This window comes from Podarcis filfolensis (genome assembly GCF_964270895.1).
Source record: "Podarcis filfolensis genome assembly, chromosome: 14".
Lineage (NCBI taxonomy): Eukaryota > Metazoa > Chordata > Lepidosauria > Squamata > Lacertidae > Podarcis > Podarcis filfolensis.
The window spans coordinates 19,668,831-19,695,103 of record NC_139616.1 but is presented as its reverse complement, the minus strand read 5'-3'; the positions used below and the strand labels follow the sequence as shown (position 1 = coordinate 19,695,103).

Genomic DNA, 26,273 nt, shown 5'->3' with positions numbered 1-26,273 from the left:
AACCAGCCCCCAAACCGAGCTGCCCACTTGGCGAGTCCCTGTGCACTGCGCTAAACCGGCACGGCATGGGAACTCACTTTTGCAGAGCCGCAAATCGTGTCTGCGCATGCCCAGATGCTGGAAATTGCACGCATGCTCTCCGGCCCACAGAGAGATCTCTGCGGGACTTGACTGGCCCAGGCGGTAAAACCTTGCCGACCCCTGCCTTTGGTCATCACTCACCTGTTCACCTAGTGCTGGCTGTTCAATCTGGCTACCTAAATTGTTTCCATCCCAGCTACTCATTAGACAAACTGGACTGCTGCCCTCCTCATCCCTTTTTCCTTTTGTGCCATATCTTTAAGATAAAAAACCCCCTGATTTTTGCAAGCTTCTGTAGAAGCTTTTTTACCTAAAGCATATGTTTGTGTGTCCTTAAATAATGTTCCTTTGTGCAGAGAACTGCTCTGTAGTACTCTGCAAAGTGCAGTATATAAAAAAGTAATGCTCAATACAAACTCAGGCAATCCTGTTTCCTTAAAAGCTGCACTGCAAAATAGGTCTTTCTGCAAACAAACAAGAAGCCCGCTTTGTTTACATGTCTTGTATTTCCTTTGTGCGAGAGAATTTTGGACTGTTCTTTTCTGTCTCTGGAGTGTTTTCTGCCTGTTGTTCTTACTACGTCCTGGAAAAATCCAGTGTGTTTGAGTTGCATTCAGCAATGCCAAAATCCTGATTTATTTGAAATGGGATATGAGAAGGAGAGAGACAGCCTGCTAATGAAGGCAGTAAGCCAGCTTTTCTTTTAAGGTGGTGTAGAAATTCTCTTAGCTACCTACTTGATTTGGGAACAGGACAGTGCATGGTGGCATTTAAGTGCAGATTGCGTACTGAGTGAGAGGTTGTATTGTATCTTGTTTCAGAGTAGGGTTGGAGAACCTCAGCCCTGGGGGCCAAATTAAAGTCACCCAGCACACAAGGGCTTGCCCCCACCCACCGTGTCTGCATCATCATGGGTGCTGAGCAGGACGCAGTTTGTCACCCACTAACCTGCTCCCCAAGGCACATACCCCTGTTTCCTCCCACCTACCTCAGTTTAGACCCGGTTGGAATCACAGCAGATCTTAAGGCAGGCAGGTATTATAGAAAGCGTTTATTGTGGCGCTGTGGGTTAAACCACAGAGCCTAGAACTTGCCGATCAGAAGGTCGGCGGTTCGAATCCCTGCGACGGGGTGAGCTCCCATTGCTCGGTCCTTGCTCCTGCCAACCTAGCAGTTCGAAAGCACATCAAAGTGCAAGTAGATAAATAGGTACCGCTCAAGCGGGAAGGTAAACGGTGTTTCCGTGCGCTGCTCTGGTTCGCCAGAAGCGGCTTAGTCATGCTGGCCACATGACCCAGAAGCTGTACGCTGGCTCCCTCGGCCAATAAAGCAAGATGAGCGCCACAACCCCAGAGTCATTCGTGACTGGACCTAATGGTCAGGGGTCCCTTTACCTTTACCTTAGGGCTTTTTAGATGAATGTCAACACCTTGAATCAGGCCTAGATGATCAACAACTTCTGAGTTTGAGCCAATAAGCTCTCTGTTATATGTTTCCCAACTGATTTAATTATTAGCTCCTCTTGGCTCACAATGGCACTTTGGCTTTTAATACCAGCCGTTTGACTCTGTGTGTGTGTGTGTGTGTGTGTGTGTGTGTGTGTGTTATGTGAGAGAAAGAGAGTGCAAATGTTCACTCACTCATTCCACCTTCTTATAGTAATGGAGATTTCTAGAGATGGCATTAAAGCTAAACACCTTTTGTTTCCTTCTGCTTCTTCTTCCTCTCAGAGAATGTTCCCCGGGAGACATTGATGCATTTTGCTGTAAGGCTTGGACTGCTGCGACTTACGTGGTTCCTCTTGCAACAGCCAGGCGGAAGAGGAGCCCTCAGTGTCCCCAACCGTGAAGGAGCCACTCCCGTGAGCTTGGCCTTGGAGAAGGGATATCAGAAGCTGCATCAACTCCTGACAGAGTAAGGCTGACTTTCCGATTGCCGTGCCGATTCTGTTTATTATATCCTGACGTCATACTCGAGGGGTTTCTGAGTGGTCTCTCATCCAAGCACTGACCAGACCTTACCTGCTCAGCTTCAGTGAGGTTGTTTTATTTCATTTCATAAGATGGATTGTTTTTAAAAAACTACAATCTCAAAGCAGTTTCCTCCCCCCCCTCCAAAGAAAACCCACAATGAAAATATCAACAGGAGGACAGTTAAAACAGATACGAAAAACATTAAGGAAATAATTAAAATCGATGATAAGCTAAAAGCTAGATTAAAATGCACCCCAACATTCTGAGTACAGTGGTACTTCAGGTTACATACGCTTCAGGTTACATATGCTTCAGGTTACAGACTCGGTTAACCCAGAAATATTGCTTCAGGTTAAGAACTTTGCTTCAGGATGAGAACAGAAATTGTGCTCCGGCGGCGCGGCAGCAGCAGGAGGCCCTATTAGCTAAAGTGGTGCTTCAGGTTAAGAACAGTTTCAGGTTAAGTACGGACCTCTGGAACGAATTAAGTACTTAACCTGAGGTACCACTGTGCAGTGAAGATTCCTGCCTGATGTCAATAGGCAGGGTGTTACGAACCATTCCACACTAAAATACAGGTTTCTTACAAATGCGGAACGAGTAATCGGTGGCACTTGTAACAGTGCCAGTTCCACTACGTTGTGCATCCCTGGGATGCTTGTTTGGTTTTCTGTAGCTGGTCTCTTGCCTCACATGCACAGATTCCTTCCCTGAACAACCTTAGCCATGATAAAGTGTCACCACTGCATGATGTTAGTTGTGGTTGATGATAACCAGGGTTTAGCATTGTAAAACTGGTTTCAGTTTTAACAGGAGCCCTGGTTAGTGTGCTGATCAGTGCCAAGGTAGCCCGTATCCCTATCAATTATACAGTGTGGCGTAGTGGTTAGAGTGTAGGGCTAGTCCAGGCTTCCTTAACCTCGGCCCTCCAGATGTTTTGAGACTACAATTCCCATCATCCCTGACCACTGGTCCTGCTAGCTAGGGATCATGGGAGGGCCGAGGTTGAGGAAGCCTGGACTAGGACTTCAGAGACCTGGATTCAAGTCCCCACTCAGCCGTGAAACTCACTTGGTGACCTTGGGCCAGTCATTGCATCTCTCTACCTAGCCTGCTTCATAAAAGGGGTTGGGGGCGGGCGGGAGGGAGAAGCATGTACACCATCTGGAGCTCCTCAGACGAAAGTTGGGATACAAACTTAATAACAAATTAATGAATGGAATTAAGGCTGTTGAGGGAGGAGGAGACTTTGTCTTCAGAAGCTCCCATAATCAATCTGTGGTATTTCCAGTTAGCAGGCGGTGGGAAAAACCCTGGAGACTGGCTTCCAGTCATAATTATACTAGCAAATTGTCTAATTCGGCAGTTAGTTTTTCTTTTTTTTTCTTTCTTTTTCTTTTCTTTTCTTAGTTTATTGAATGTATTTATCACCTCCCACAACAGCCTCAAATGATCCACAAGGATAAAATACAATGTAACAGTAGAAAAAGCAAAACAAAACAAAATCCCTTAATAATCTAATCGGAATAAAAAACACCCTATCACTGGTACTTCCAAAATACCCAGGAAGGCCTAAACATCAGTGCCTGGTGCCGAAACTATGACCAAGGTGATGCCAGTCAACCCTCCCTGCGGAGAGCGTTCTGCAGATGGCGAGCTATGGAAAGGGTCTGTTCTGTGGTCACAAGAACAATGGCCCATCCCTTCCAGCTTCCTGTTCTCTTGTCTCCCTTGGAGGCTGCATGAAGAGAAACCCCTCAGATGGTGATCTCAGAGCCCGGTCAGGTTCACATGTGGAAAGGTGGTCCTTTATTAAGAACCCTATGTTCTTATCACTGTTCTTGCCTCCGAGTCCCCTCTTTTTCCACTTGCACATCCATCTGCCAAGTACCACCTTCCTAAACAGCTTTAGAGCTCTTAATCTAAGTGCCTGTAATCTCTGTGCAGCTAATCATGGCCCTGGCAGCATCGAGGGAAGTACTAGGAGCCAGAATGAGTCACCCCCTCCGTCGACTGCCATGCATATTGCATTCTAAAAGTTTGAAGGGGTATATTCAAATCCTAGAGCGTCTTCCTCTAAGCTTGGAGTCATTTGTTTTGGGGGACAGGCATTTGTTTTTAATGTGTCTGTTGTTTTAGTAAATGCGGCTTGGAGCTGCAATATATAAAGGGTTACTGAGCAGGTTGTGAAGCTGTAAATCGCCTCTTCAGCAAGGCAACACGGCTTTTTCATTTCAGAGCCAGAAGGTGGCTGTCAAGTTCAGTCTGACCCATTGAACCAAACAAGAAATCCTTGCCCATTCCAACAGTGGCGGTCTCTTAGCAGAACTGATTCCATAGTGCCTGCTTGGACTATAGCAATGCACTCTACGTGGGGCTACCTTTAAGGTGACCCGGAAACTACAACTAATCCAGAATGTGGCAGCTAGACTGGTGACTGGGAGTGGCCGCTGAGACCATATAACACTGGTCATGAAAGACCTACATTGGCTCCCAGTATGTTTCCGAGCACAATTCAAAGTGATGTTGCTGACCTTTAAAGCCCTCAACGGCCTCGGCCCAGTATACCTCCACCCCCATCGTTCAGCCCGGACACTGAGGTTGAGCTCTGAGGGCCTTCTGGGGGTTCCCTCCCTGCGAGAAGTGAGGTTCCAGGGAACCAGGCAGAGGGCCTTCTTGGTAGCGGCGCCTGTAATTCAGTGGGAGGGCACCTGCTTTTCATGCAGAAGTACCCTGCTTCCCAGGACCAATTCCCAGTTTCTCCAGGCAGGGCTTGGAGAAGACCCCGGTCTGAAACCCTGGAGAGCCTCTGCCAGTCACTGCAGACAGTATTGAGCTAGGTAGACCAAAGGATCTGACTCAGTATATAGACTCATAGAGCTGGAAAGCCAGCTCAGCCCAGCCTCCTTCCTCCTCACGCAGGGCAGGGAGAAGCCAGGAGGAGGGAGGGAAGAGGCGCCGCCGCAGTGTTTGTGAGTGGGGGGGGGGAATGGAATGGCGCAGGGGAAAAAATGGTGCAGCCCGAACAAACAGAATCCCAACGCCGATCTGCGGACAGTCAGTGGGCCGGACCCTGAAGGCAATTGGGCCTGATCCGGCCCCTGGGCCTTAGTTTGCCAACCCCTGCTCTACTGACTGAGCTATCCGCCTTATGTTCCTGGTCTAAGTTTGTACAGTGGTACCTTGGGTTAAGAACTTAATTCGTTCTGGAGGTCCGTTCTTAACCTGAGGCACCACTTTAGCTAATGGGGCCTCCCGCTGCCGCCGCGCAATTTCTGTTCTCATCCTGAAGCAAAGTTCTTAACCTGAGGTACTATTTCTGGGTTAGCGGAGTCTGTAGTCTGAAGCGTCTGTAACCTGAAGCGTCTGTAACCCGAGGTAGCACTGTATTGTATACATTCAGCAGAGCGAAAGTTTTTCCTGAACTGGACCACTTCAGGCTGCAGGTGGGGTCCTGCTTGAATGTCCCCCCCCCAAGGAAAAGAACCCCCTGCTTCCTGGGCTGTGGGAAAACGCTGACCTGAAGGGAATTTGTCCTTTTGCTGGATAACGCCCCCCACCCCTGTAGAAGAGGCATGAGCTTGAAAGACTTGGCCACTTCCTTCCTAAAAAAAATTGCAGCCTGCTAACGTTTTTTAACAGTTCCATTTTGTACTCAGGTTTAGTTAATCTTCAATCCAGAGCATAAGAACCCAAGAATTACATCACCACCGCCACCATTAGAATTATGTACATATCAGTACATTGCGAATTCAAAAACCAAAATGAAAACAAGCCGATAGTTACAATTTAGAAGAATACATAAAATTATGAGTAAACTTTAAGCAACAATAATTAATATTATAGCCCAAAATATCAATTGAAAATTGAAAACAAAGAGAGAAAAGAAGAAAAACGGGAGCAAAGCAATTAAGAACATTAATTACATTGTTCCAAACGCTTGTACTGAGCTGGCAAAGCACTTTATTGGGCATCTTGGTGGAGTATCCTGAAAGGGAGTTGTCTGGCCAGATATTTAAATCACATTATTTCCCCTGAAGAATCCTGGGAGCTGTAGTTTACCCCTTGCAGAGCTCCGTTCCCTAGCACCCTTAGCAAACTACAGCTCCCATGATCCTTTGGGGGAAATAACAAGCTTTAAATGTGTGGTGTGCATGGATCCTTTGTGAGCCACCAGGTGGCCAAAGAGCACTTTGATTTCCAAGCTGATAAGGGCGTGAGAACCACAGCCAGAGGCAAGATTCTCCTAATGGGAGGCAATTACAGCAACTGGAATTTATAATATGTATGCCGCAGTAACCCCAGCGACTGCTGTTGTGTGCAGTTTTCTTTTTTGTTTGTTTGCTGCGCGGCATCCCATGTGAACATTTCAAAACAGGTTGGCTTACAAAGGTGTTGTCCTCTTGGAGGAAGGGAACGCTTCCTGCTGGCCTGTGAGAATAGCTCTGTATGCTTGGAGGGTGAGGGGAGGGGAGAGTAATCTTAGAGCAGGGGTACAACTGTGTGCTTGGCACCACACCACATCCACAACATGGATTTAAGCCATCACATGGCTTCCCCCAGAGAATCCTGGGAACTGTGGTATGCTAAGGGTGCTAGGAATTGTATCTCTGTACAGAGCAAGCAACAGTTCCCCAGGATTCTTTGTATGGTGTGCATGTGACCCTGTTTACTTTGGTTGTGCCCTAGGAGTTTTGTTGCTTCTCTGGGTCCTTGCAGACAGTTGCTATTTGGGGGGTGGGATTCAGCTAAAAAGGTAAAGGGACCCCTGACCATTAGGTCTAGTCGTGGCCGACTCTGGGGTTGTGGCGCTCATCTCGCTTCATTGGCAGAGGGAGCCGGCGTACAGCTTCCGGGTCATGTGGCCAGCATGACTAAGCCGCTTATGGCGAAACCAGAGCAGCACATGGAAACACCGTTTACCTTCCTGCCGGAGCGGTACCTATTTATGTACTTGCACTTTGACGTGCTTTCGAACTGCTAGGTTGGCAGGAGCAGGGACCAAGGAACGGGAGCTCACCCCGTCGCGGGGATTCGAACCGCCGACCTTCTGATCGGCAAGTCTTAGGCTCTGTGGTTTAACCTACAGCGCTACCCACGTCCCTCTGGGATTCAGGTACACACCAGCAAATTAAGGTTGTGCCATTATAGCTGGTCTAGGAGCTCTTGTGCAACTAACCCACTTCCTCAAAAGATCAGACTTTTTTGTGGGGGGCGGGGAGGGGCAAAAAGGCAAGTTATGGGAAAATTCACTATGTAGGTGTGGAATAAACACATGCAACATCATCTAACCTCTGCACAAGCAAATTGGAATATATGCTTGTTAAACAGCCAATGCTGTCTCATCTCCCTGCAAGCAAATTAGGATGAACGTTCAGTAAACAGGTCATTGGGAAGCACTCTCTGAGTCTTCTACCTGTTCTACCAAGGAAATAATTGCATAACATCTTGTAGAAGGACACCTGGCAACAAAGCCGGTTGTTGGGGCAGAGCGCAGTGCTCTTGTTAACTTCTTCCCCCTTCACTTCTTTGTGTAAAAGTGTCGTGTGACTCATAATAATAAGTTAATTACGTAAGTAGAATTGCAATCCGTTCAATTATTTTTTTTTAAAGAAGGGAGAGGAGAGAGGGATGCAGTTAATGTAACCTATGCAGGTGAGATCCTGCAACGACAGTGCCAGTTGCACAGACTGGCATATGGAGTAAAGTGATCCTGCGAGTAGCTGAAATGAGGATTATTTATTTGTTTTGTTTGACAATATCGTGTGGTTGTAATGAAACTTGAAAGCAGTTTACAAAAGGAATTCAACAGGCAGAAGATTCATAGGGTATTCCATCATCACACTCCAGCTCAATCAAAGACAGGTAAGATTTTGAACCTCAGTCACCCTGTTCAAATGCTCTATGCACCACACTTAGCAGATTATTTTTGTAGAGTAATCTATACTGTCTTTGGATAATACGCCTCCAAGAGAGCATTCCTGACAATTCCTGAGTGGGCTTGGAAGGAGCTGGAGAGATATGCTTTGATTGTACCATCAATAAGCTAGCTTGGGCTGCAGTATATAGCCCGTTGGCCAACTTTGTCATGCATTAACTCGAGTTTGTGGGTTTAACCTTTGGTGCTGTTTGTCATTTCAGAGAAGGAGCCAGCGAACCAGATTCCTGGAGCGCCCTGTCGCACACAGTGCATTCCGGGGAGTACTGTGTGAAGTACCACCGGGGGCTAAACATTTATACCCTGACGGTCGAAATGAAGGAAGGAGCGGGATCGAGCATGGAGAGCAACGTCGTCTGCCTCCAAAGGCACATACAGAACCATCAGCACATGGTGAGGGCAAGAGGACTGTGTCAGTTTGGCACACTAAGCTTGGAGTTTGTTTAAGGAGTTAAAAAAACCCAACTTCCCAGCCATTCAGTGCAGAATTTCATGGGTGCTTAATTGCCTGATTTTTATTTTTATTTTGCTCACGCACAATTTGGGTTGTTTGTCTCCCGTTTTTGGAAGGGAGGGAATTACGTGCATTTACAGCAGGAGTGGAGAACGTCCAGCCTGCAGGACAAATCTGTCCCAACGAAGGTCCCAGTTTGGCTCACAAGGCTCTTTTCCTTGAACTACAGCCACCTGACTCTCACACAACTCTGCAACTTGAGTGCTTTGCTTGGCTGGAATGTGTCCTTGCACTCTGATATTGCCTCGTGTGTGCCTGAATGGAGGAGAGAGTTGTGCGAGAGTTGTGTGTAGAAAGTATCTCACTGTACAGAGGTACAAAAACTACATAAATTGCTGACCTGCTTTTGCCTCTGGCCCCTCCCACCACTAGCATGTGGCCCTCAGAAGGTTTCAAAGAAGGGAATGTGGCCCTGAGACTGAAAATGGCTCCTTAACCCCAGCCGTAATTGCATCTTGCATTATAGATCCTGCATTAAGCAGGAGGAAATAGGGAACACTGTGTTTCTTTTGAGAAATGTCCAGATTTCATCATCTCCTGGAACTCCAATTAGAGTCTAGGTTATTGAGAGGGGTGTGTGTATGTATTAAAATAGAACAACACTTTAACCTGTTGCTTCACACTCCCACTGGTTTTCAGCTAGCGGTAAAGTGCAGCCAGCAACACATCATGTACCAGGATTTTTAAAAACGATAGCGCAAGCACTAGATACGGGTACATCATGTCTGACAAATCGGAAAGGCTATGTTTAGATGGCCTTCCTCTGAGGCCTGGTTTGCTTCACATCTAATCTAATTTGGATTTGGACCAGGGCCTGTAATTATTTCATTTCAGTTCGTGCAGGGTCAGCTGAGAGGCTGCCGGCTTCCTCTGGAAAGGGACTGAATCCGCCCCCCCCATTCAGTCTGTGTGGAAGCAGAATGACTTCATTCAGAGGATGATGGACAACTCCCATTTCCCTCTTTGCTTCTCTCCAGGACACTTCTGTCTTCTAGAACAAGTGACACTTGTCCCTGTCTCCCCTTGTGGTGCTGGCTGGGAACCAGCTGAAAATTCTCCCTCTGCTCTTCCAACAGCATCAATAATCACAGGAGATTCAGCTGAGGCTTCATTTGAGTGTGTCCACTTGTGCTGATAATTTTCAGAGAGGGAGGAGAGAGAAATCTATTCTTTTCTGAAGTGTGGGTGATACTTGGGACAAAGAGCGAGAGTAGAGGAGCATTTACTTCTACGAATCAGCTGTGTGCACATTGCAGGCGCAGAATCTGAACGCTGGATTCAGCATCCCGAAAGAGCCCCCGCTTTGGATTTTGAAAAGTTAAGTTTGTAGGCTTGGAAATGTGTGTGAGCATTGCAGCTATCAAGGCTAGCTCTGTACTGCATCTCAGCTGCTGGGAATCACAAGTGCTGTTGTGCTCGGGTCTTGCTTATGGGCTTCCCACAGGCATCTGGTTGGCCATTGTGGACTAGATGGGCCTTTGATCTAATCCAGCAGGCCTCTTCTGTTCATGGTGAAATCATAGAAGCAGGGAGAGAGGCAGCTAGGTGTGTTCAGCACGATTTCCAGAGGATAGCAGTTCTCTGCCTGACATAATAATTCCTTGCGCCTCCACATAACAAAAGCCGTGCAAGGTTTGAGCTAGAGTCCAGCATTCTGTTTTCAACAGAAGATACTTAGGGTCATTGCAAAACTTGCAAGCAGGGCAAACAGTTTTGTCCTCCAGAGCAGCTGGAATTTAGCGGTGGACTGCCCCTGTCGCTGGAGGTTTCACATAGCTGTAACGGTTAATAAATACTTCTCGATTAACTTGCATAATTTAACATTTAAAGCCAGCTAAATAAGTGTGTCTCTCCATGACTTGTGGCAGCAAATTATATTACATTAAACACTCAGTTTCAGAAGCTCTTTCCTTTGGCCTGTCCTAAACGGTACTGGTAATCACTTTGACACCCCCCCAGCCCACCCTCTACCTGGTCCCCTGAATTCTAATTCTCTTTTCAACACCATTCATCATTCTATAAAAGTCCCCTCTCAGTTGTCTTTCTTCCCACAAATTAAAAAGCTTCAGTGCCTTTCCTTAAGGGGGGTGTGTCCTGAGTCCTTGTCATTTTGGATGCCGTTCGCTAGCTAAGGTGTGTCAAATTGTTCAGAATTACTTTTAATTGCTCAGTTTGCATGATGTTAACATAATTCAGGGAGACCAGCTTTTCACGAAAGAGAGATTGAGTTACTTTATGCAGAGTTCTGTATGTGCGTGTTTAAAGCAAAGGGTAAGATAAAAGCATAAGAGCCGCCCTGCTGGATCAGACCGAAGGCATATCCTGCTTTCACAGTGGCCAGTCAGGTGCCCATGGAAAGTCTGCAACTTCTTCATGCAGGGCATAATTGCATTTTCTATTTATTGGGGGCTGGGGAAGGAAATAATAAAGAAGAGAGTAATCTAGCCTACAGCCTGAAATGATAAAAGCAGCTAGGGAGGTCAATCTGGGCAAAAGTGCGTCATAAACCAAAAGCAGCTAAGCTCACTGAGGCTCTGGGTATTTGCAGAGGAAAGGCTGGGGGCAGGAAACCAGTGGCCCTCCAGATATTGTTGGACTACCACTCCCTTAATCCCTCGTCACTTGCCATGCTGACTGGGGCTGATAGGAGCTGGAAGGGCCACAGGGTCTCCTGTGAAAAGTAGTTGTCAGCTGGCAGCTTTGAGTCCAGTCCTGCTCCATTTGAGGTGGTCTTCCATGGCCACTTTAAGAGCATAATAAAAGGCCTGTTGGAATCAGGCCAACGGCCCATCTTAGTCCAGCATCCTGTTGCCACAATGGCCAACTGGGTGACGGTGGGAAGCTCACAAGCAGGACTTGAGTGCAGCAGCCGTCTCAGCAACTGTGATCCTCAGCAACTGGTACTCAGGGGCATATTGTTTCTGACAACAGCAGTTAGAGACAAATGATTAATGAAGACTGGGGCAATGGACCTTGCTGTGTGTGCCTGTATCTGCACATAGATTTTTCCCTTGTGGAAGGGAGGTGAGGGCCACATCCCAAAGGGGCTCTCCAACAAAACCTAGTTGAAAAACAGGATGGTAAAAGGCTGCAAGAACCTTAACAGATGACACATCTGCTTTGCAAGCATAAAGTCCCAAGTTTAATCCCTGGAGTCTTCAGGTCAGGCTGGGAGAGGCTCCTGCCTCAAACAATGGGGAGCCAATCAGTGAAGACAATACTGAGCTAGATGGACCAATGGTCTATCTTTCTATGTTCCTATGATTGCAACCCTGGGACTGATGTCTCCCTATGTTTAATTGTTGTGTGTGTGGTTTCTTTTACGAACAGTTAATTAAAGCTGTTGCAGAAAACTATTAAAGTTACTCGGAAACAGAGCATGTGTGCTTCCAGAGCATGGTAGGATAAAATGAATGTTAAATCTCTCTCCTCTTCTTCCAGAATCCCAGTGAACACCCACACCCTGAGCAGGAAACCAGTTCCGAGGACTGCAATTTGGGCCAGGGAGCTGAGGGCCACACAGCTGTTCCGAGCTGCCATCCTGGTGAAATGGCGTCAGAAGGAAACCAAGGAGATGCTTCTGTCCCGCTGGCTCTTGCTGCGATGCAGGTTTTGGCCCTTGCCTGCCCTGAGGAAGATAGACAGCTGAAGGTGCCCTTAGACACGCCAAAAGATTCGTTGAGGCTGGAGGAAGCGGCTAACCCAGAGTCTTCCTGTGAGAGTCAAAATACAGTTACCAGGCTGCACAAAGAGGAAGAGGCGGAGTCAGCCTTTGCTGTAGAGGCCGGGGCAACACTGGAGGCAAATGACGGCAGGCTGAGCGCGCTTGCCGGACTTCACAGTGCTGTCGGCCTCCCGCCCTGTGGAAATACAAGCCAGGAAGTTGGGATGACAACCCCCAGCATTGCTTTGGAGGAAGGACACCTGTGTGGAAGGGGTACCTCTGACCAGGAAGTGCAGGCAGCTGAGGTGAAAGAAGCTGGAAGTGTCCCTTCAAAGCCTCCGACTTCCTGCAAGGACCAGGATGCAAGCATGGGGCAGGGCGAATGCAGGAGCTGTACGGGGACTGCGGATGCTACAACCCAGCAGCGTGTGGCGAATGGGGAGAGGGATTGTGAGCCTGCTGGAGCCACGGAAACTTTGCTTCCAGCCGGTGCAGTGCTGAGAGACCCTGCTGCAAACATCCCAGGAGCCAGCGCTGCTTCTGCTACCCACAAAGGTGAGGGGGGTAAAGCGGTGGATCTACAGAGTGATGCACCTGCAGATAGTGGCGCAGGTGTTAGTCTTTTCGAGAGCGGAAGTAGCAAAATGGCAGGATCAGAGACTCCTAGCGACAGCGCGAAGGAGGATTTTACAAAATGTCCAGAGGGCTGTGAGCTTCCTGGTGAGGAGGCGCAGAGCACAGCCCCGAGCCCTGCGACAGAAGCGGCGGCAGCAGCAGTGAACGTAACAGGGATTTCAGAGTCTTCTCCAAAGCGTGACCCTGGGGTGGAAGTGCATGAGTGTGGGCAGAAACCGGAAGGTGGAAACCTGCCTACTGACACTCATTCTGATGCCAATGTGGAAAATGATGAGCTGGGTCGAACGTTTGTGGTGGAGCCCAAAGCCCCTGGCTTCACTGATAAGAGAACAGAGCCTGTGGCTGAGGTGGGGGATAAGCAAAAAGACCTTGAGCGGATGCAACCGGGAACCGAAACTGCTAGCTGTGGCTGTGGAGGAAGTGCTGCCTCTACCAGCCTCAGCCAGGGGGCATCTGATACTTGCGATGCTCAGAAAGGAGCTGTCACCGTTGAGGAACAAGTTAGCGCCCCTGTATTGTGTGCGGATTCTGCTGATGCCTCTGAACTGCAGGCAGACTCGCTCAGCCCTCCAGTGTCGTCCCCTGCCCAAGAGGAGCCTCTTCCCCTTCCCAAACAGGCAGAGGTGGAGGAAAGCAGCCAAGAGCTGGACCGGTTTAGCAAAAGCGCTCAGGAATTCATTGCCCTGGCTTCTTCCTTGCTTGTCGAAGAAGCGATCCAGCAGGCCCAGCTGATCGTCGCTCAGGAGAGCAAGGCCAGAGCGGCCCCTGTTGGCCAGGAGGCATCTCTGCACCACCAGGACCTTGCCCTACCTTTGTGTGGCAAGGGCACCGAGTGTGCACAGGATAATGTAATGGGCACACCCTCTGCTATTCATAATAGAGAATCCAAACAAATCCAGGAAGTAGGAGCAGCAGCAGCAGCAGAGACAGCAACAGAGCCGACAGCAGCTGCCGCAGAGGGAAGCCCTTTTTGCAGCGAAGAAACGGCAGAGACTCTCTCTCTGGTGGATCACCGGGGAGAAAACCAAGAGGGCTTTTCCGCACAGCTGCCTGGAAGCGGACAGGAGCTGCCTGGCAAAGAGGAGGCTTTGTCGGAGGGCCCGGCACCAGCAGCTGTTGTGCAATCCCCTCCTCCTTGTTGTCAGGGCAAGGAGCTGGGAGGCAACGAAAGTAATGCTAAAGCAGGGTTGAAGGGAGAAGCCTCCAGCTCAGGCACCGATGAGAATGTGAAGGCGTGTATCTCTGGGGATGCCCTGCCAGGCCCTGGACCGCCAGAGGATGGCTCTCTGTGTCCCTGCGAGGCCCCCTTCCCCAATGCTACGCTGAACCAAGAACTTGAGCCCAGCTGCCCAGATCTGTGTGCAGCCCCTCCACCTGGTGGCTTCTCTGATTTAATGGAAGCCCCCTTGGTCACTAGCGATCTACCTGTTGCAGCCATTCTTCCACGGGAAGGAGGGGAGGAGGTGGAGAACGTGCCTTCCAGAGTATTGCTTCAGCCAATTGCCGAAGAGCCCCCGTGCGATGGGGACCCTGGCTCTGAAGTGTTCTTTTTGGCCAGCGAGGGGGAAGCTAGGCCTGGAGTTGAAGCAGCCCAGATGGAGGGCCTAGCTCAGCCCAGCAATGGCACAGGGGAGGAAAGCCAAGCTGAACAGGATTCCCAGCTTTTGCAACCCTCTCCCTGCGTGGCTGCCGAGCTGCTGGGAAAAGGGGAGGCAGCAGGTTCTGTTCAAGAAGCTGACGGTCCCTTGGTGGATAATGTTGACAAGACAGTTACAAGCGCCGATCAGGCGGCAGCCGTGGCAGAAGCATGTGGTCCCTTGGTGTCTCCAGCTGGAAGCTCTGTGGAAATCGCCCCCTTAGCAGAGTCCAGATCTGAGGCACAGCATGCGGCGGATGCTGGATCCATCCCTAATGGAGAAGCGGATTTAAGTTTGCAGACTGGCGGACTGACGGAGGGAGCTGCAAGCCCAGCACTTCCAAGCTGTTCACCTGTTGCAGGTAAGCGAAGTTAGACTGATTCTATGTTAGGGCCATGGGATTTGTGTTTTTCCTAGGCAAGCAAAGGGAATGTGTTCTTTGGTTCATGGGAACTTGTTGGGTGTGAAAGAGGGGATGAGGTTATCCCTTCCTTTCTTCTTCCCCATCTTCCTTCCATTATTTTTTCCCCATGGATCCTTTCAGCAATTTCCCAGAATCTGCATTTCCACAATCCATAGAGAATCTTATGTCTCCCTGGCTGTTCTCTCCTGTCCCTCCCCGCTGCTTGTTCTCTTTCCTGTAGTTGAAATTCAGATTGTAAGCCCCTTGAGGCAGAGACCTCGCCCTGTCCTCATTTTTTTGGCATGTATTTTGCTTCTTTTAATTGCCATAAATGTGCACCTGTGCTGCTATATAAATAAGCCAGGATAACAAACACTAAATGTTTTATTGCATTAAGAGAGGCTATGTATGGTTAAATAGTTAGCAACTGGGGCTTTATACCTTATGTTTTTTCTTCTAAAACAAGAGCCCAAGCTGATCCAAACTTCGCTTGTGCTAACTTTCTCTGCTAACTTGGAATTGGAGAACCCAGAAGGGCTATGTGTGAAGCTTCTCCCTCATGTCAGCTGTTGAAGTTCTAAAAGTGTCCTTCCAGTCTGAGCCTGCCAGTTTCTAAATGTGGTACTTTTAGGACACACACACACACACACACACACACACACACACACACACAGCACAGTGAGAGAAAGAGTCTTACTCCCCTCCCCTCCCCACCCCCCGCCACCACCCGGATCCCCTTTTTGCATTTCTGAAACCCTGACCGAACACAATTATGCCCTTCCCAGCACATTTAAGAGCTGGATCTGGGATTCAAGCCTTTATTTCCGACTTGACAAAACAAAGGGTTGATGGATTTTGGCTGATGAGCAAACTTTGACAGGAGAGGACTTGACGGCATCAGGACAAACCGGTCGGGCGCCTTTATTAAAGCGTTTTGCCTCTTCTGCAACAAGAGTTCATTGAACACTTTTTAGTTTCTTTTTAAAAAATGAAAACAAAAAAGGTTTAAAAAGTGAGAAAGAGAGGGACTTTTTCCAATCTGAGCTGAAATCCTAGAGGCAGAATCTTTAGCAACGCTTAATGATAGTTTTAATGCAGGCTTTTTGGGCCCCACCTGCTCAGACAGCTGTTAAAATGTAAACAGCTGATTCCTCCCCTCCCTCCCCCCTCCCTTTTTTGTGTGCGTATGTGTATGGTGTCTGGTGCTATTATGCTGTTTTGCCCTGAGGAATCACAGGTGTGGCAAGCGGCCCCATCCCATCTCAAGCAAAGGTTGATCTGCAACAAATTAGTGCCAGCAGACTTAATACAAAGTAGAACTGTAAAGCAAAGTGCTGGTGTTTTTGCATGTGCATGAAATAAAAGCTGAAACCTCCCCTCTTTAAGAAATAATAATAATCTGGTTGGCAAAGAGAGTAAAAGATTTGAGTAGTTTCTGGCTGCTGACATGTCTTAGGGCCATGTGTACAGGTGGTGAAGAAAAAGAGAACTAGATGTGAAAGTGGAAAATCTAGCTGCCACCTCTGTTTGGCGTGATTCAGCATTTAACAAGCTCCCATTTCATTTTAATTTTGCGCTGTATTTTTAGTTTGATGTTTCAATAGCATGGGAGTGGTTGCAAGGGAGACACTGGACTGCTGGCTTCGTGGAAGCTCCTCCTCCTCCTTCCGGACGTCAGCGGCTGCTTCCTAAAATTTCTTTCTCCACCTTTCCTTCTCGGAAACTTTTGATGGGTGCAGGGAATAATAGGAAAAGGTGAAGGGTGGAAGCCACGCCGCCACATTTGCAACTTCAGCTAAAAAGAAAAGCGCCATGCCCAGTGATGGCTTCTAGATATAATTAAGGACAGCTCACCAGGTGGGCTGGCAAGTGGCTAATAATAGTGCGGCTGCGTGTCTCGAAAGGTCTGGAGGACTCAGGAAAGCGAGGGGGTTTATCTGCCTGTGGTGGGCTTCGCAGGAAGCTTAAACAGAGAGAAAGGTATCGGTGCATCCAAAACAGCTTTGTTGGGGAGTGTTGTTGGCCAGAGAGTGTAGGAAGGTGCAAGCCGGCGGCTGAGAATGGAAGCCTATAATTAGAAGTACTTCCTGCTCTGCACCTGCTGTAAACTTGATGCTGGGACTGAAAGGGGTGGGTGGGGAGAGATGCTGTTTTTGCCCAGGCACCGTTTGTTAAGTGCAGTTTGGCGTTGGCTCTTGGGCAGCTGAAGAGAACAAACAGAAACAGGATTAAGCTGTAGTTTTGCCTACCATGCCAGAGCACAGCAGAGGCAAGCGTTCCTCTCCTGTCAACACCAGCAGCCGCCATTTTCTCAGCCAGAAGGTAGGAGGGTGTTCACCGATAACAGAGCTGGGTCTGCTAAGTAGCTGTGGCTGTTGTTTTTTGCTTTGCTTTTTGGTAGTGCAACATTCCCTCAACCTGATGCCCTTCAGATGTTTCGGACCACAACTCCCCAAAGAAGATGGAGGGCACCAGCTCAGGGCAAGGCTGTTGCAGAGTGTCTCTGAAAAGCCTTGGACCTATTTGCTTATGCAAAGCAGGCACGGTTTCCAGGCAGTCGGGCAAGGGGGAAATTGACAAAGCAGAGGGTGGTTGTTTGTTTAGGCATCTTTGCCCAAGTGGCTTGTTCAGGGATGACTGGCAGAATTGCAGAGTCGTTTTCAAAGTTGAGAGCTGCTTCGTTTACCTTGATTTGTCTAACAGCTCACAATGGGATAATGGGGCAAGGATTTTGAGATGACGTCTGCCCCTGAGTACTCACCAATGCATGCTTTTCAAGAGAGTGCCCCGTTTAATGGCCACAAAACACAGGGCCTTTTATTGTGGTGGCCTCCCAGTTTGTTTCCCCCAGGATTTTAAAGATCTGTAGTATGGTTGGTGGTTTTAATGTATGTATTTGGTGATTGATTTTAGTTCTGTGCTGAATGTAGTAGTTTATAGTGCTGTTTTGGGTGTGGGGTTTTATGCTGGCCTGCCTCTCTTAAGCTTACTTACTGTGGTTTTCTTAGCGTATGATTTTATGGCTTTTATTTTACACTCTCTTATTTGTTTGATGCCTAGATAATTTATTTTACGGGGCAATCCATACATATATAATAAGTAACAAAGGTGTGCCACCTTGTCTATGACACAGCTGAGTGTAGCATGTAGTTTAATCACTGTAGGGTGACCCATCTTAATTAATAAACCCAGGTTAGGCCCCATCTGCTCTATATATTTACAGCTGTGTCGTACCGATTTACAGTGGTACCTTGGGTTACATACACTTCAGGTTACATACGCTTCTGGTTACAGACTCCGCTAACCCAGAAACAGTGCTTCAGGTTAAGAACTTTGCTTCAGGATGAGAACAGAAATTGTGCTCCGGCGGCGCGGCAGCAGCAGGAGGCCCCATTAGCTAAAGTGGTGCTTCAGGTTAAGAACAGTTTCAGGTTAAGAACAGACCCCCAGAACGAATTAAGTACTTAACCCGAGGTACCACTGTAAACAGCAAGGCCTTCCCCCAAATAATTCTGGGAGCTGTAGTTTGTCATGGGAGCGGAGAATTGTTGGAAGACCTTATTCTCCTCACAGAACTCCAGTTTCCAGAGTTCCCTGGGAAAAGGGATTGTCTGTTAAACCACTCTGTGGGTTGTAGCTTTGTCAGGGGAATAGGGTTCACAACACCCTTAAAAGTGGTATGATGCGGCTTTGAACGCACAGTGCCGACAGAAGGGCCTTAATGTGAAGCGGACCTTAATTTTGTGGCCAACTTGAGTATTTGAACCCAGGCAATAAAAGTCCTGACCACAAATAACGCTGCTTTAAATGTGTAGAGCAGATGGGGCCTTGCCATGTCCATTTGCTCCTGAGTGTGACTAACATTGGATGCAACCCAGATTTTCCATGTTTCTGAAAACTTCCTTGTGCCTGTCTCATCTCTACAGCTTTGGAGTGTGTCCCTTATTTATTTATTCCCATTGCTCATACTGTGCCCCTCTGCCTCCAGCGTGTGGCAAACAGGCTCCTTGGAGAAAGCATTGGCACCCTGGAAAGACAGCATCCATAGCCTTCATTTTACCCCTTCCGCCTTGCGTGTCTCCTCTGCCTCCTATTCCCCTGGCAGTCCCTCCTTGCTGATCCCTGGAGCACCTGCTGGTTCCTCCCTCCCAGCGTGTTGTTGCTGTTCTGAGAGGGAAGAGAAGGTGAGGTTACAGCACTTTTCTCCTGCTGCTTTATTGGCTGCAGAGGTGAAAGGTGCTCTCCTTCCCTTTTCTGCCGAGTCCATCTGCATAATAATAATAATAATAATAATAATAATAATAATAATAGCTTTGCTGGATCAGACTAAAAGGCCACCTAGTTGACTTTGCTCTGCTTCCACGGCTGGAGGCACAAATGCTTCTGAGCATCAGTTGCTGGAAACCTGAGGAGGGGAGAGTGCTCTCGCGCTTGGGTCTGGCTTTGCAGATTTCTCACAGGCATTTGGTCGTCCATTGTGAAAGCAGAATGCTGCTCTAGATGGATCCCCGGCCTGATCTAGCAGGCTCCTGTTCTTCTGTTCTTGTCCTGTTTCTAACCATGAATGATGGTGATGTTGCTGCTACAGATGCTGCCCAGCCTTTCAAGAGAGCCCAGGTAGCTAACAACAAAATAGTACAATGTTAAAAATGAAATGTAAGCACAATGCGAATTGCAACAGACTAAATTATTACACGAGCACAAATTTATATTTGTATATTAATTTAGTTGGATTAGATCAGTGGTGTCCAAACTTTTTTCAAAGAGGGCCAGATTTGGTGAAGTGAAGGGCCGTGAGGGCAGACCAAAGTTGTTGAGGATTTTACTCTAGGACATAAACTGCTACAGGGGCCAGATTAGGCCCCCCAAATGGACTTTGGACATGCCTGGATTAGATGACCCTTCCAACTCTGTATTTCTAGAAATTAAACATATACAAAGAGTTAGTAGAGGTGCATCTATGCAGGCATGGAAAGTAACTTCCCAGAGTTCTAGATGTTTATGTTACGTAATTTGAATCTGGCATTAATTTTTTTGACATTGACTCATGCGAATATAAGTGCTTATGTGTTTGTAAGCCACTTTGGGTCACTTTTGTGAGGAAAGTGACTAACAGCGCTTTTAAATAGCGATGTGCTGTTTTTACTATCTGTATTTTAATAGATCATTTTAAATAGTTTTAATTGTTTAATATTGTTTAACCACTTTTTAATTGTTATCTTTTATTATCTTTTTATTTCCCCTGCTTTCTATGTTTTATCTGTGTGGTTTTAATCTGTGTAAATCTCCTCGAGTCCTTGAGTGGTAATCTGTGTGTTTTACAATGGCTGCATTCATGGGCAGTTTATTCCATTTTCATGATGTTTCTCTGACTATTAATTTCCACATTATATTTGAGCTTTCACACAACTTAAAAGTCTCTTCCAGAACTGAAGTGAAGGATCGTGGAACTGTAGTGGAATATAACACATCTTTAGTATTCATTTCCATATTTGTAAATGAATTTCTTTTCCTGGAAGCAAATAACATGGAAATGAGCACTGATTTTGAACTATCTTCCACTGTAGTTCCAGAAGTAGCTTATACGTCATGTGAAAGCTCAAATGCAATTCAGAGCATTAACAGTTAAGGAAGAGTTGTGAAAACTGAATAAACTGCCATGAGAATGCAGCCCGTGCTCCAAAGGCCTGTTGGAACAAAGAGGTTGCCATCTGACTGCATGCAATGTAGGGGGCAGTCAGATTTCAGTGGGGAGGGAATTCCATAGCTGGGGTGCCACCACTTGTGGAAGGATAGGCCTCCAACCCCCTTTGAAAGCCATTTCAGCTGGTGGGCCTCAGCACATCTTGCAGCTGGGGATTACATAAATTGATTATGTATCAGGTGAATAGCTAGTTCCTTCTGTCAGTCAAGCACTTCCTGCTGGGTGATTCTTTATGGGCAACCCCATGCTTCTCTCCCACCCTGTATTATATTGGGGTGGGGTTGTGGGGAGGAACAGACTGATTATAATAAATTCTCTCTCATAAGTGCCCCATCTTTTATCCCTTCTCCAAACTAAAGAGACCCATGTACCTTTGACTTTCCTACTGTGGCATGGGTAGTGTGAGCCCGGCACCTTCCAGATGTTTGGTATACCACAGCGCCAATCATTCCTGACTATTGGCCATGGCGACTGAGGGCTATTGGGAGCTGGAGTGCAACAACATCTGTAGCGGCCAGAGGTTGCCCTTGAGCCCCTGATCCCTTTCTCTAACCTTTTCTAACTCTCATTGGAGAGGTGAAGTGGTGGTTTTTCTTTCCCCTTTTCTATCTCCAAGGTTCTGTTGCAAAATTTGCTGAAATGTCCAAATCACCACGACTTTATATATACAGTGGTACTTTGGTTTAAGAACAGCTTAGTTTGTGAACAACTTGGATGAAGAACGCTGCAAACCCGGAAGTAGGTGTTTTGGTTTGTGAACTTTGCCTTGGAAGCAGAACATGTTCCGCTTCCTGTTGAGTGTGTTCCATTTGTAAATTGAGTCCCCCGCTGCTATGGGAAAGCACGCCTTGGTTTAAGAATGCTTTGGTTTAAGAACGGACTTCTGGAACGGATGAAGTTCATAAACCAAGGTACCACTGTGTGTGTGTGTGTGTGTGTGTGTGTGTGTCTGTGTGTCTGTATGTGTGTGTATAAAAATTTTGGTGGCCAAGGATGCTTTGAATGCTTGTTCTGAGCTGCTGGAGCTGAACTTGTTCTTGCTTGCCAAGTCATAAGTTGCACTTCTTTTGAGTCTGTGGAGAAGTAACCGCTACGCCACAAAAACAAACATGAAATCCTCTTCTGGCAGCTCCTTTTGTTGTGTGAGAGGAGAGGGGCTTCGCAACCAAACAACAACAATGCAACATTATTTCTCTGGATCTTTCTACAACTGTTGCTAAGTTGTCAAAATGTTGAGCTGTGTTACCAGAAGTGCCTCTCTCACAAATTATGCCGGCCTTGGGGGGATGCTGTTGCCTGATAAAACTCCTAGTCGTAGTGGTAGGGTACCTTTATGCAGGCTTGTAAGATGGCTCCCCAGATTGCTAGATGTGTGTGTTAAATAATTTGAATCCAGCATTAAAATTTTGACATTGCTAGATGTCAGACCAAATTTTGATTTATTTCCTCGCATTCGATCTCTTCAGTCTGTCACTGTTTAGACAACCTGAAGGAACAGTTTCTGTATGTGTGTTCCTTCTTGAATGTCTGTTAAAGCAGGGGTGAGGCACTTTGGGCCCCGGGGTGCCAAATGTGGCCCTCCAGCCCTGTCTGTCTTGTCCTTGGAACTCTCCCCAGGTCACAGCCCTCGCTGGCCCTGCATCAAATCCTAAGTGTCTCTGCCTGGCTGAAATGTGTCCTTCAATTCTGAAAGGGCTTCTTGCTTGTCTGTATGGGAGGATACAGAGATGATGATGATGATGATAATTTATTATACCCTGCCCATCTGGCTGGGTTTCCCCAGCCACTCTGGGCGGCTTCCAACAGAACACTAAAATACAATAACCTATTAAGCAGAGAGGGTGTTTGAATATGTGTACATTAGTTGCTCTGCCCACGCTTCATCCTGACCCTGCCCACCACTGATGTGTGACAAGTGGAAGTTTGTCTGGGAGGGAATGCAGCCTGAAGAAGGCACCCAATCCCAGGATGGTCCCAACAGCCAGCCCATCACTTGTTGCTAAGCCAGCTCTGCAAGGTTGCTAGCCCAGCAGGCCAGTACAATGTGGGTCATAGTAGCAGCCGAAAAAAGTTCTCATCAAATGTACAAAACACCCCTGGGTGCATGCCTCTAAGCTGTTGTCACATGAGCGCACAAACTGCCTTATACTGAGTCAGACCATTGGCCCAGGTAGCCTTGTGTTCCCTACTCTGTTTGGGAGATGTCTTTCTCATCAGATTCCACCCCATCCTGTGAAACTGGAGATGGCAGTGATTGAATCTGGGGCATTCGGCTTGTGAAGCAAGTGTGCTCTACCAATGAGCTGTTTGTTGCCTGCTCTCCAAATTCACATCCCGGTATTATCTTTGTCCTGAAGCTTCTCAACACACTGTGCTGTCCTTTTCGAGTTACTGTAAAATCAAGCTGTTTTTAAGAAATGACATAAAACAAACCAGCTGTGTGGAAAGCAGATGTGGTGGGGTGGGGGGAGTTGGTGGGAAGAGCTTGCTGAGTGACTGAGAATGTATTTGGGTGAGCAAAGTTGTATCAGCAGTACTGGTGGTGCGAGAAGGGAAGTTTGTTGAAAAGCCCCATGACTGTTCTCCTTCTGTCACTGCAGAGGCTGTACAGATGAAGACCGAAGAAGAGGTGGGTTTCTTGAGGCATCTCGCTGAGAGCTCGGCTTCCGAAGGAATGGTGAGTTCTTGTGTATATCCCCTGTTTCAATCATGTCTGAAAGTAAATCTCTGTGTCCTAAATGGCCATTTTCCTTCTATCCCTTCCCCTTGTTACGAGGAAGCCGACCTCGAGTTTTCTTCTCTCCCTTTTGTGGAAAACACCATTGTTTCTGAAGTTGATGTTTTGTTTCTGGGAGATCTTTTGGTCTCATGGTGGAAGGAATATAGTTTGGGCCAGTTGGTTTGCTGCTGTGATCTGTCTCTCTTCCCCCACCCATCTGCCCGCCCGCCTGCTGTCTTGGGTGACCACAAGCACCCTCTGTGCACAATAATTCCCAGATTCTCTGCTTTCTTAGAAAAGGAGAAAATAATAAGTTTCTAGCATTTGTAGAACCTGAGATATGAAGCAAAATGTACAGGCTCTAAATCTCATTTTTTTGGTGATACATTAGCCTTCTCAGTCTCCCGCTCTGGAAAAATTCCTGCGGATTATGCCCAGTCAGTTTGCGGGTTGATCTTTCCTGTCCTGCTCCAAGAATGGAGTTGTCATTGCATGCCTGCTTGCCTTGGGGTGATTCATTGACATATGCTAGATGAAAGAAACTGCCCTGGTCCAGAGTAGCTTGGAAAGCTAGACTGACAGTCAAGGGATGACTGTTCTGGTCTTTTCTGAACAGGCTTCCTTGGTTTTTGGTCCTCCTCCTCCACTGAGTTGTTTTGTGTATGCCAGTGACCAGCAACTAACAGCTGAATCTGCCCCCTTTTCCATCCATATATCACTTGATTCAGAGGATGCACTTTTATTATCTAGTCAGCTCTTTGCTCGGTGAAAAATAGCTTATTTACAACCTGCCCTCTTGCATTAAAGTGAACTGAGTCTTTTCTTGCACACCACACATGTAAAGCACATTCTCTCTCTCTCCCCACCCCCAAATCTTGGGATCTGTAGTTTGTTAAGGGTACGTAGACTTGTAGCTCCACCTTAGGTATCAGACTTTTTGAAATGCGTTAAATAAATGGGGTTTCCTGTCTAAGCATTGATTGAACACAGAGCTGTTTAGTGTCAACTTGAGTTGCTGCATCACATACCTGGGACTAGTGAGTTGCATGTATGGGGCATATGTGTTGCCTGCGTAAGGAGGCTGTGCTCTTTATGCTGAGTTCCCACCCCACCCTCCTGAAACCACATTCAATGCTTGCAAAGTGACAAGGAGAGCTCAGTTCTGTTTCAGTAAATTCTTTCGACTCTTTATGCCTGTGTGCTTTTATCTGAAGACCTGGTGTGAGCAACTTGAGATAACTTGGGGTCCCTTGGAGGACTTGCACTCCCAACAAAGCATAAGATCTCATTCTGTAAGGTTACTTGCTTCAGAAAAACAGCTTGCAAAATTTACCAGCTGTCGCCGTTGTCTTGTGTGTGGTTCTGCTGTAGAGATAGACTCCGGTTTTGTCATCTTAGTTTGGTATACAGCATCTGGCGTATTGCTGTTGATGCCAGCAAACAGTTGCCACAACTGTGTAAAGATTTGCTTTCTTGTGATGTTTAAGCCTACTTTTGAAGCTGTTCTTGTGCAGTGGTGGTTTTCAGATTGACTAATCCACCGTGGATCTCTGTACATGTTGCAGAGCATTCTGGGGTGAGTTCTAAGTCTCATACTTTATTCATATGTGCACCGTTTGGGAATGTTGGGCTGCTTTGAAAGTGCTCCGCAGAGTGTGTGCCTACAACAGCCTTTGCTTACCTGGTTGCCCTGTCTGCAGACCAACCATGAACTGTGGACTATGCTTACAGCTCTGGAGCAAGAGAAGCTGCAAAGCCTGTGTTTGGATGACATGCTAGGCCTAACCATGGCTTATATGCTACAAGTAGGGACCAGTAGCAGCTGCAGTCTTCTCTCTGGAAACCTGCATATTCACACTAAACTGTGGTTAGAGTCAGAGTCTGATATAGCAGTGGTGTCCAACAGGTCAATCGCATCTACTGGTCGTTTGCGGAGGATCCATGGTAGATCGTGGTTGATCGTGAGATCAACCCCCCCCCCCAAAGCTGAACAACTTTGGCTTCCTAAAAAAAAGCTCACCCAACTGCATAACCTAGCAAACCCAAAATATAGACGCGCTTTTACCCTCGCAAGGTTGAATATATTGCCCTTGGCTGTACTTGAGCGACAATTCCTACAGATTGCACACAAAAACCGCTTATGTCCCTGTGGAGATGGCAGTACCAAATCAGTGGGGCAGTGCCCTTCTGGCTTGCACTCTTTATAAAGACTTGAGGAATGAGATTATCACCCCTCTCTTATTGTCCATTCTGGGTTGCCCAATCACTGCCACAGTGTCCTTTCCCCTGGCAGATCAAGAGGCGCAGATGACTCTGGAAACCTGCATATTCACACTAAACTGTGGTTAGAGTTAGAGTCCAATACAGCAGGGATGTCCAACAGGTTGATTGTGATCTACTGGTCGATCACATGGGTGTGTGTGTGTGTGTCTGTATCTCCGTCTCCGTGGTAGATCACGGTTGATCGTGAGATCCTCCCCCCCAAAAAAAATCTCAATAATTTTGACTCCCTTAAAAGAGCTCTTTGGCTCCCTGAAAAAAAAAAAAAAAGCTCACAACTTTAGTCAATCCAACTTTAGATCACCGCCAGTTTTTTAATAGTGGGAGTAGATCACAGTCTCTTGTAAGTTGGACATCTCTGCTGTATAGCATTTCAGAGTATTCAAAGCCTTCTGCATATATTATATTGTTCTAATCCTGTGCAAGTTAGGTTATTATTATCTCCATGTTGAAAATTGTGGGGTAGGGGAAGGAAAGGCTTGCATAGAGTCATAGAGTTGGAAGGGGCTATGAGGGTCATCTAGTCCAACCGCCTGCAATGCAGAATCTTTTGCCCAACGTGGGGCTCGAACCCACAACCTTGAGATCAAGAGTCTCATGCTCTTCCAACTGTGTAGACCTGTTGAAGCTATTGAACTTAAAATTGTTGTGTGTTCTACTCAGAGTAGGCATAGTATTGGATACAACCCAGAGACAGGAGCGGAGATTCAGGCCACCAGTTGAC

The 26,273-nt window shown here is 47.2% G+C and overlaps 1 protein-coding gene across 15 annotated transcripts in view; it reads left to right on the top strand.

The window, feature by feature from the left end:
- The window catches only part of AKAP13 (A-kinase anchoring protein 13), a 252,720-nt gene that overhangs the window by 114,171 nt on the left and 112,276 nt on the right, over positions 1-26,273 (top strand). For all 15 annotated transcript variants that reach the window (XM_083586086.1, XM_083586079.1, XM_083586080.1 and 12 more), the window contains 4 exons: positions 1,812-1,995; positions 8,196-8,385; positions 11,948-14,804; positions 23,151-23,227. In XM_083586086.1, coding sequence (XP_083442212.1) covers positions 1,812-1,995; positions 8,196-8,385; positions 11,948-14,804; positions 23,151-23,227 — 3,308 coding nt within the window. The remainder of the gene's footprint in view (positions 1-1,811; positions 1,996-8,195; positions 8,386-11,947; positions 14,805-23,150; positions 23,228-26,273) is intronic.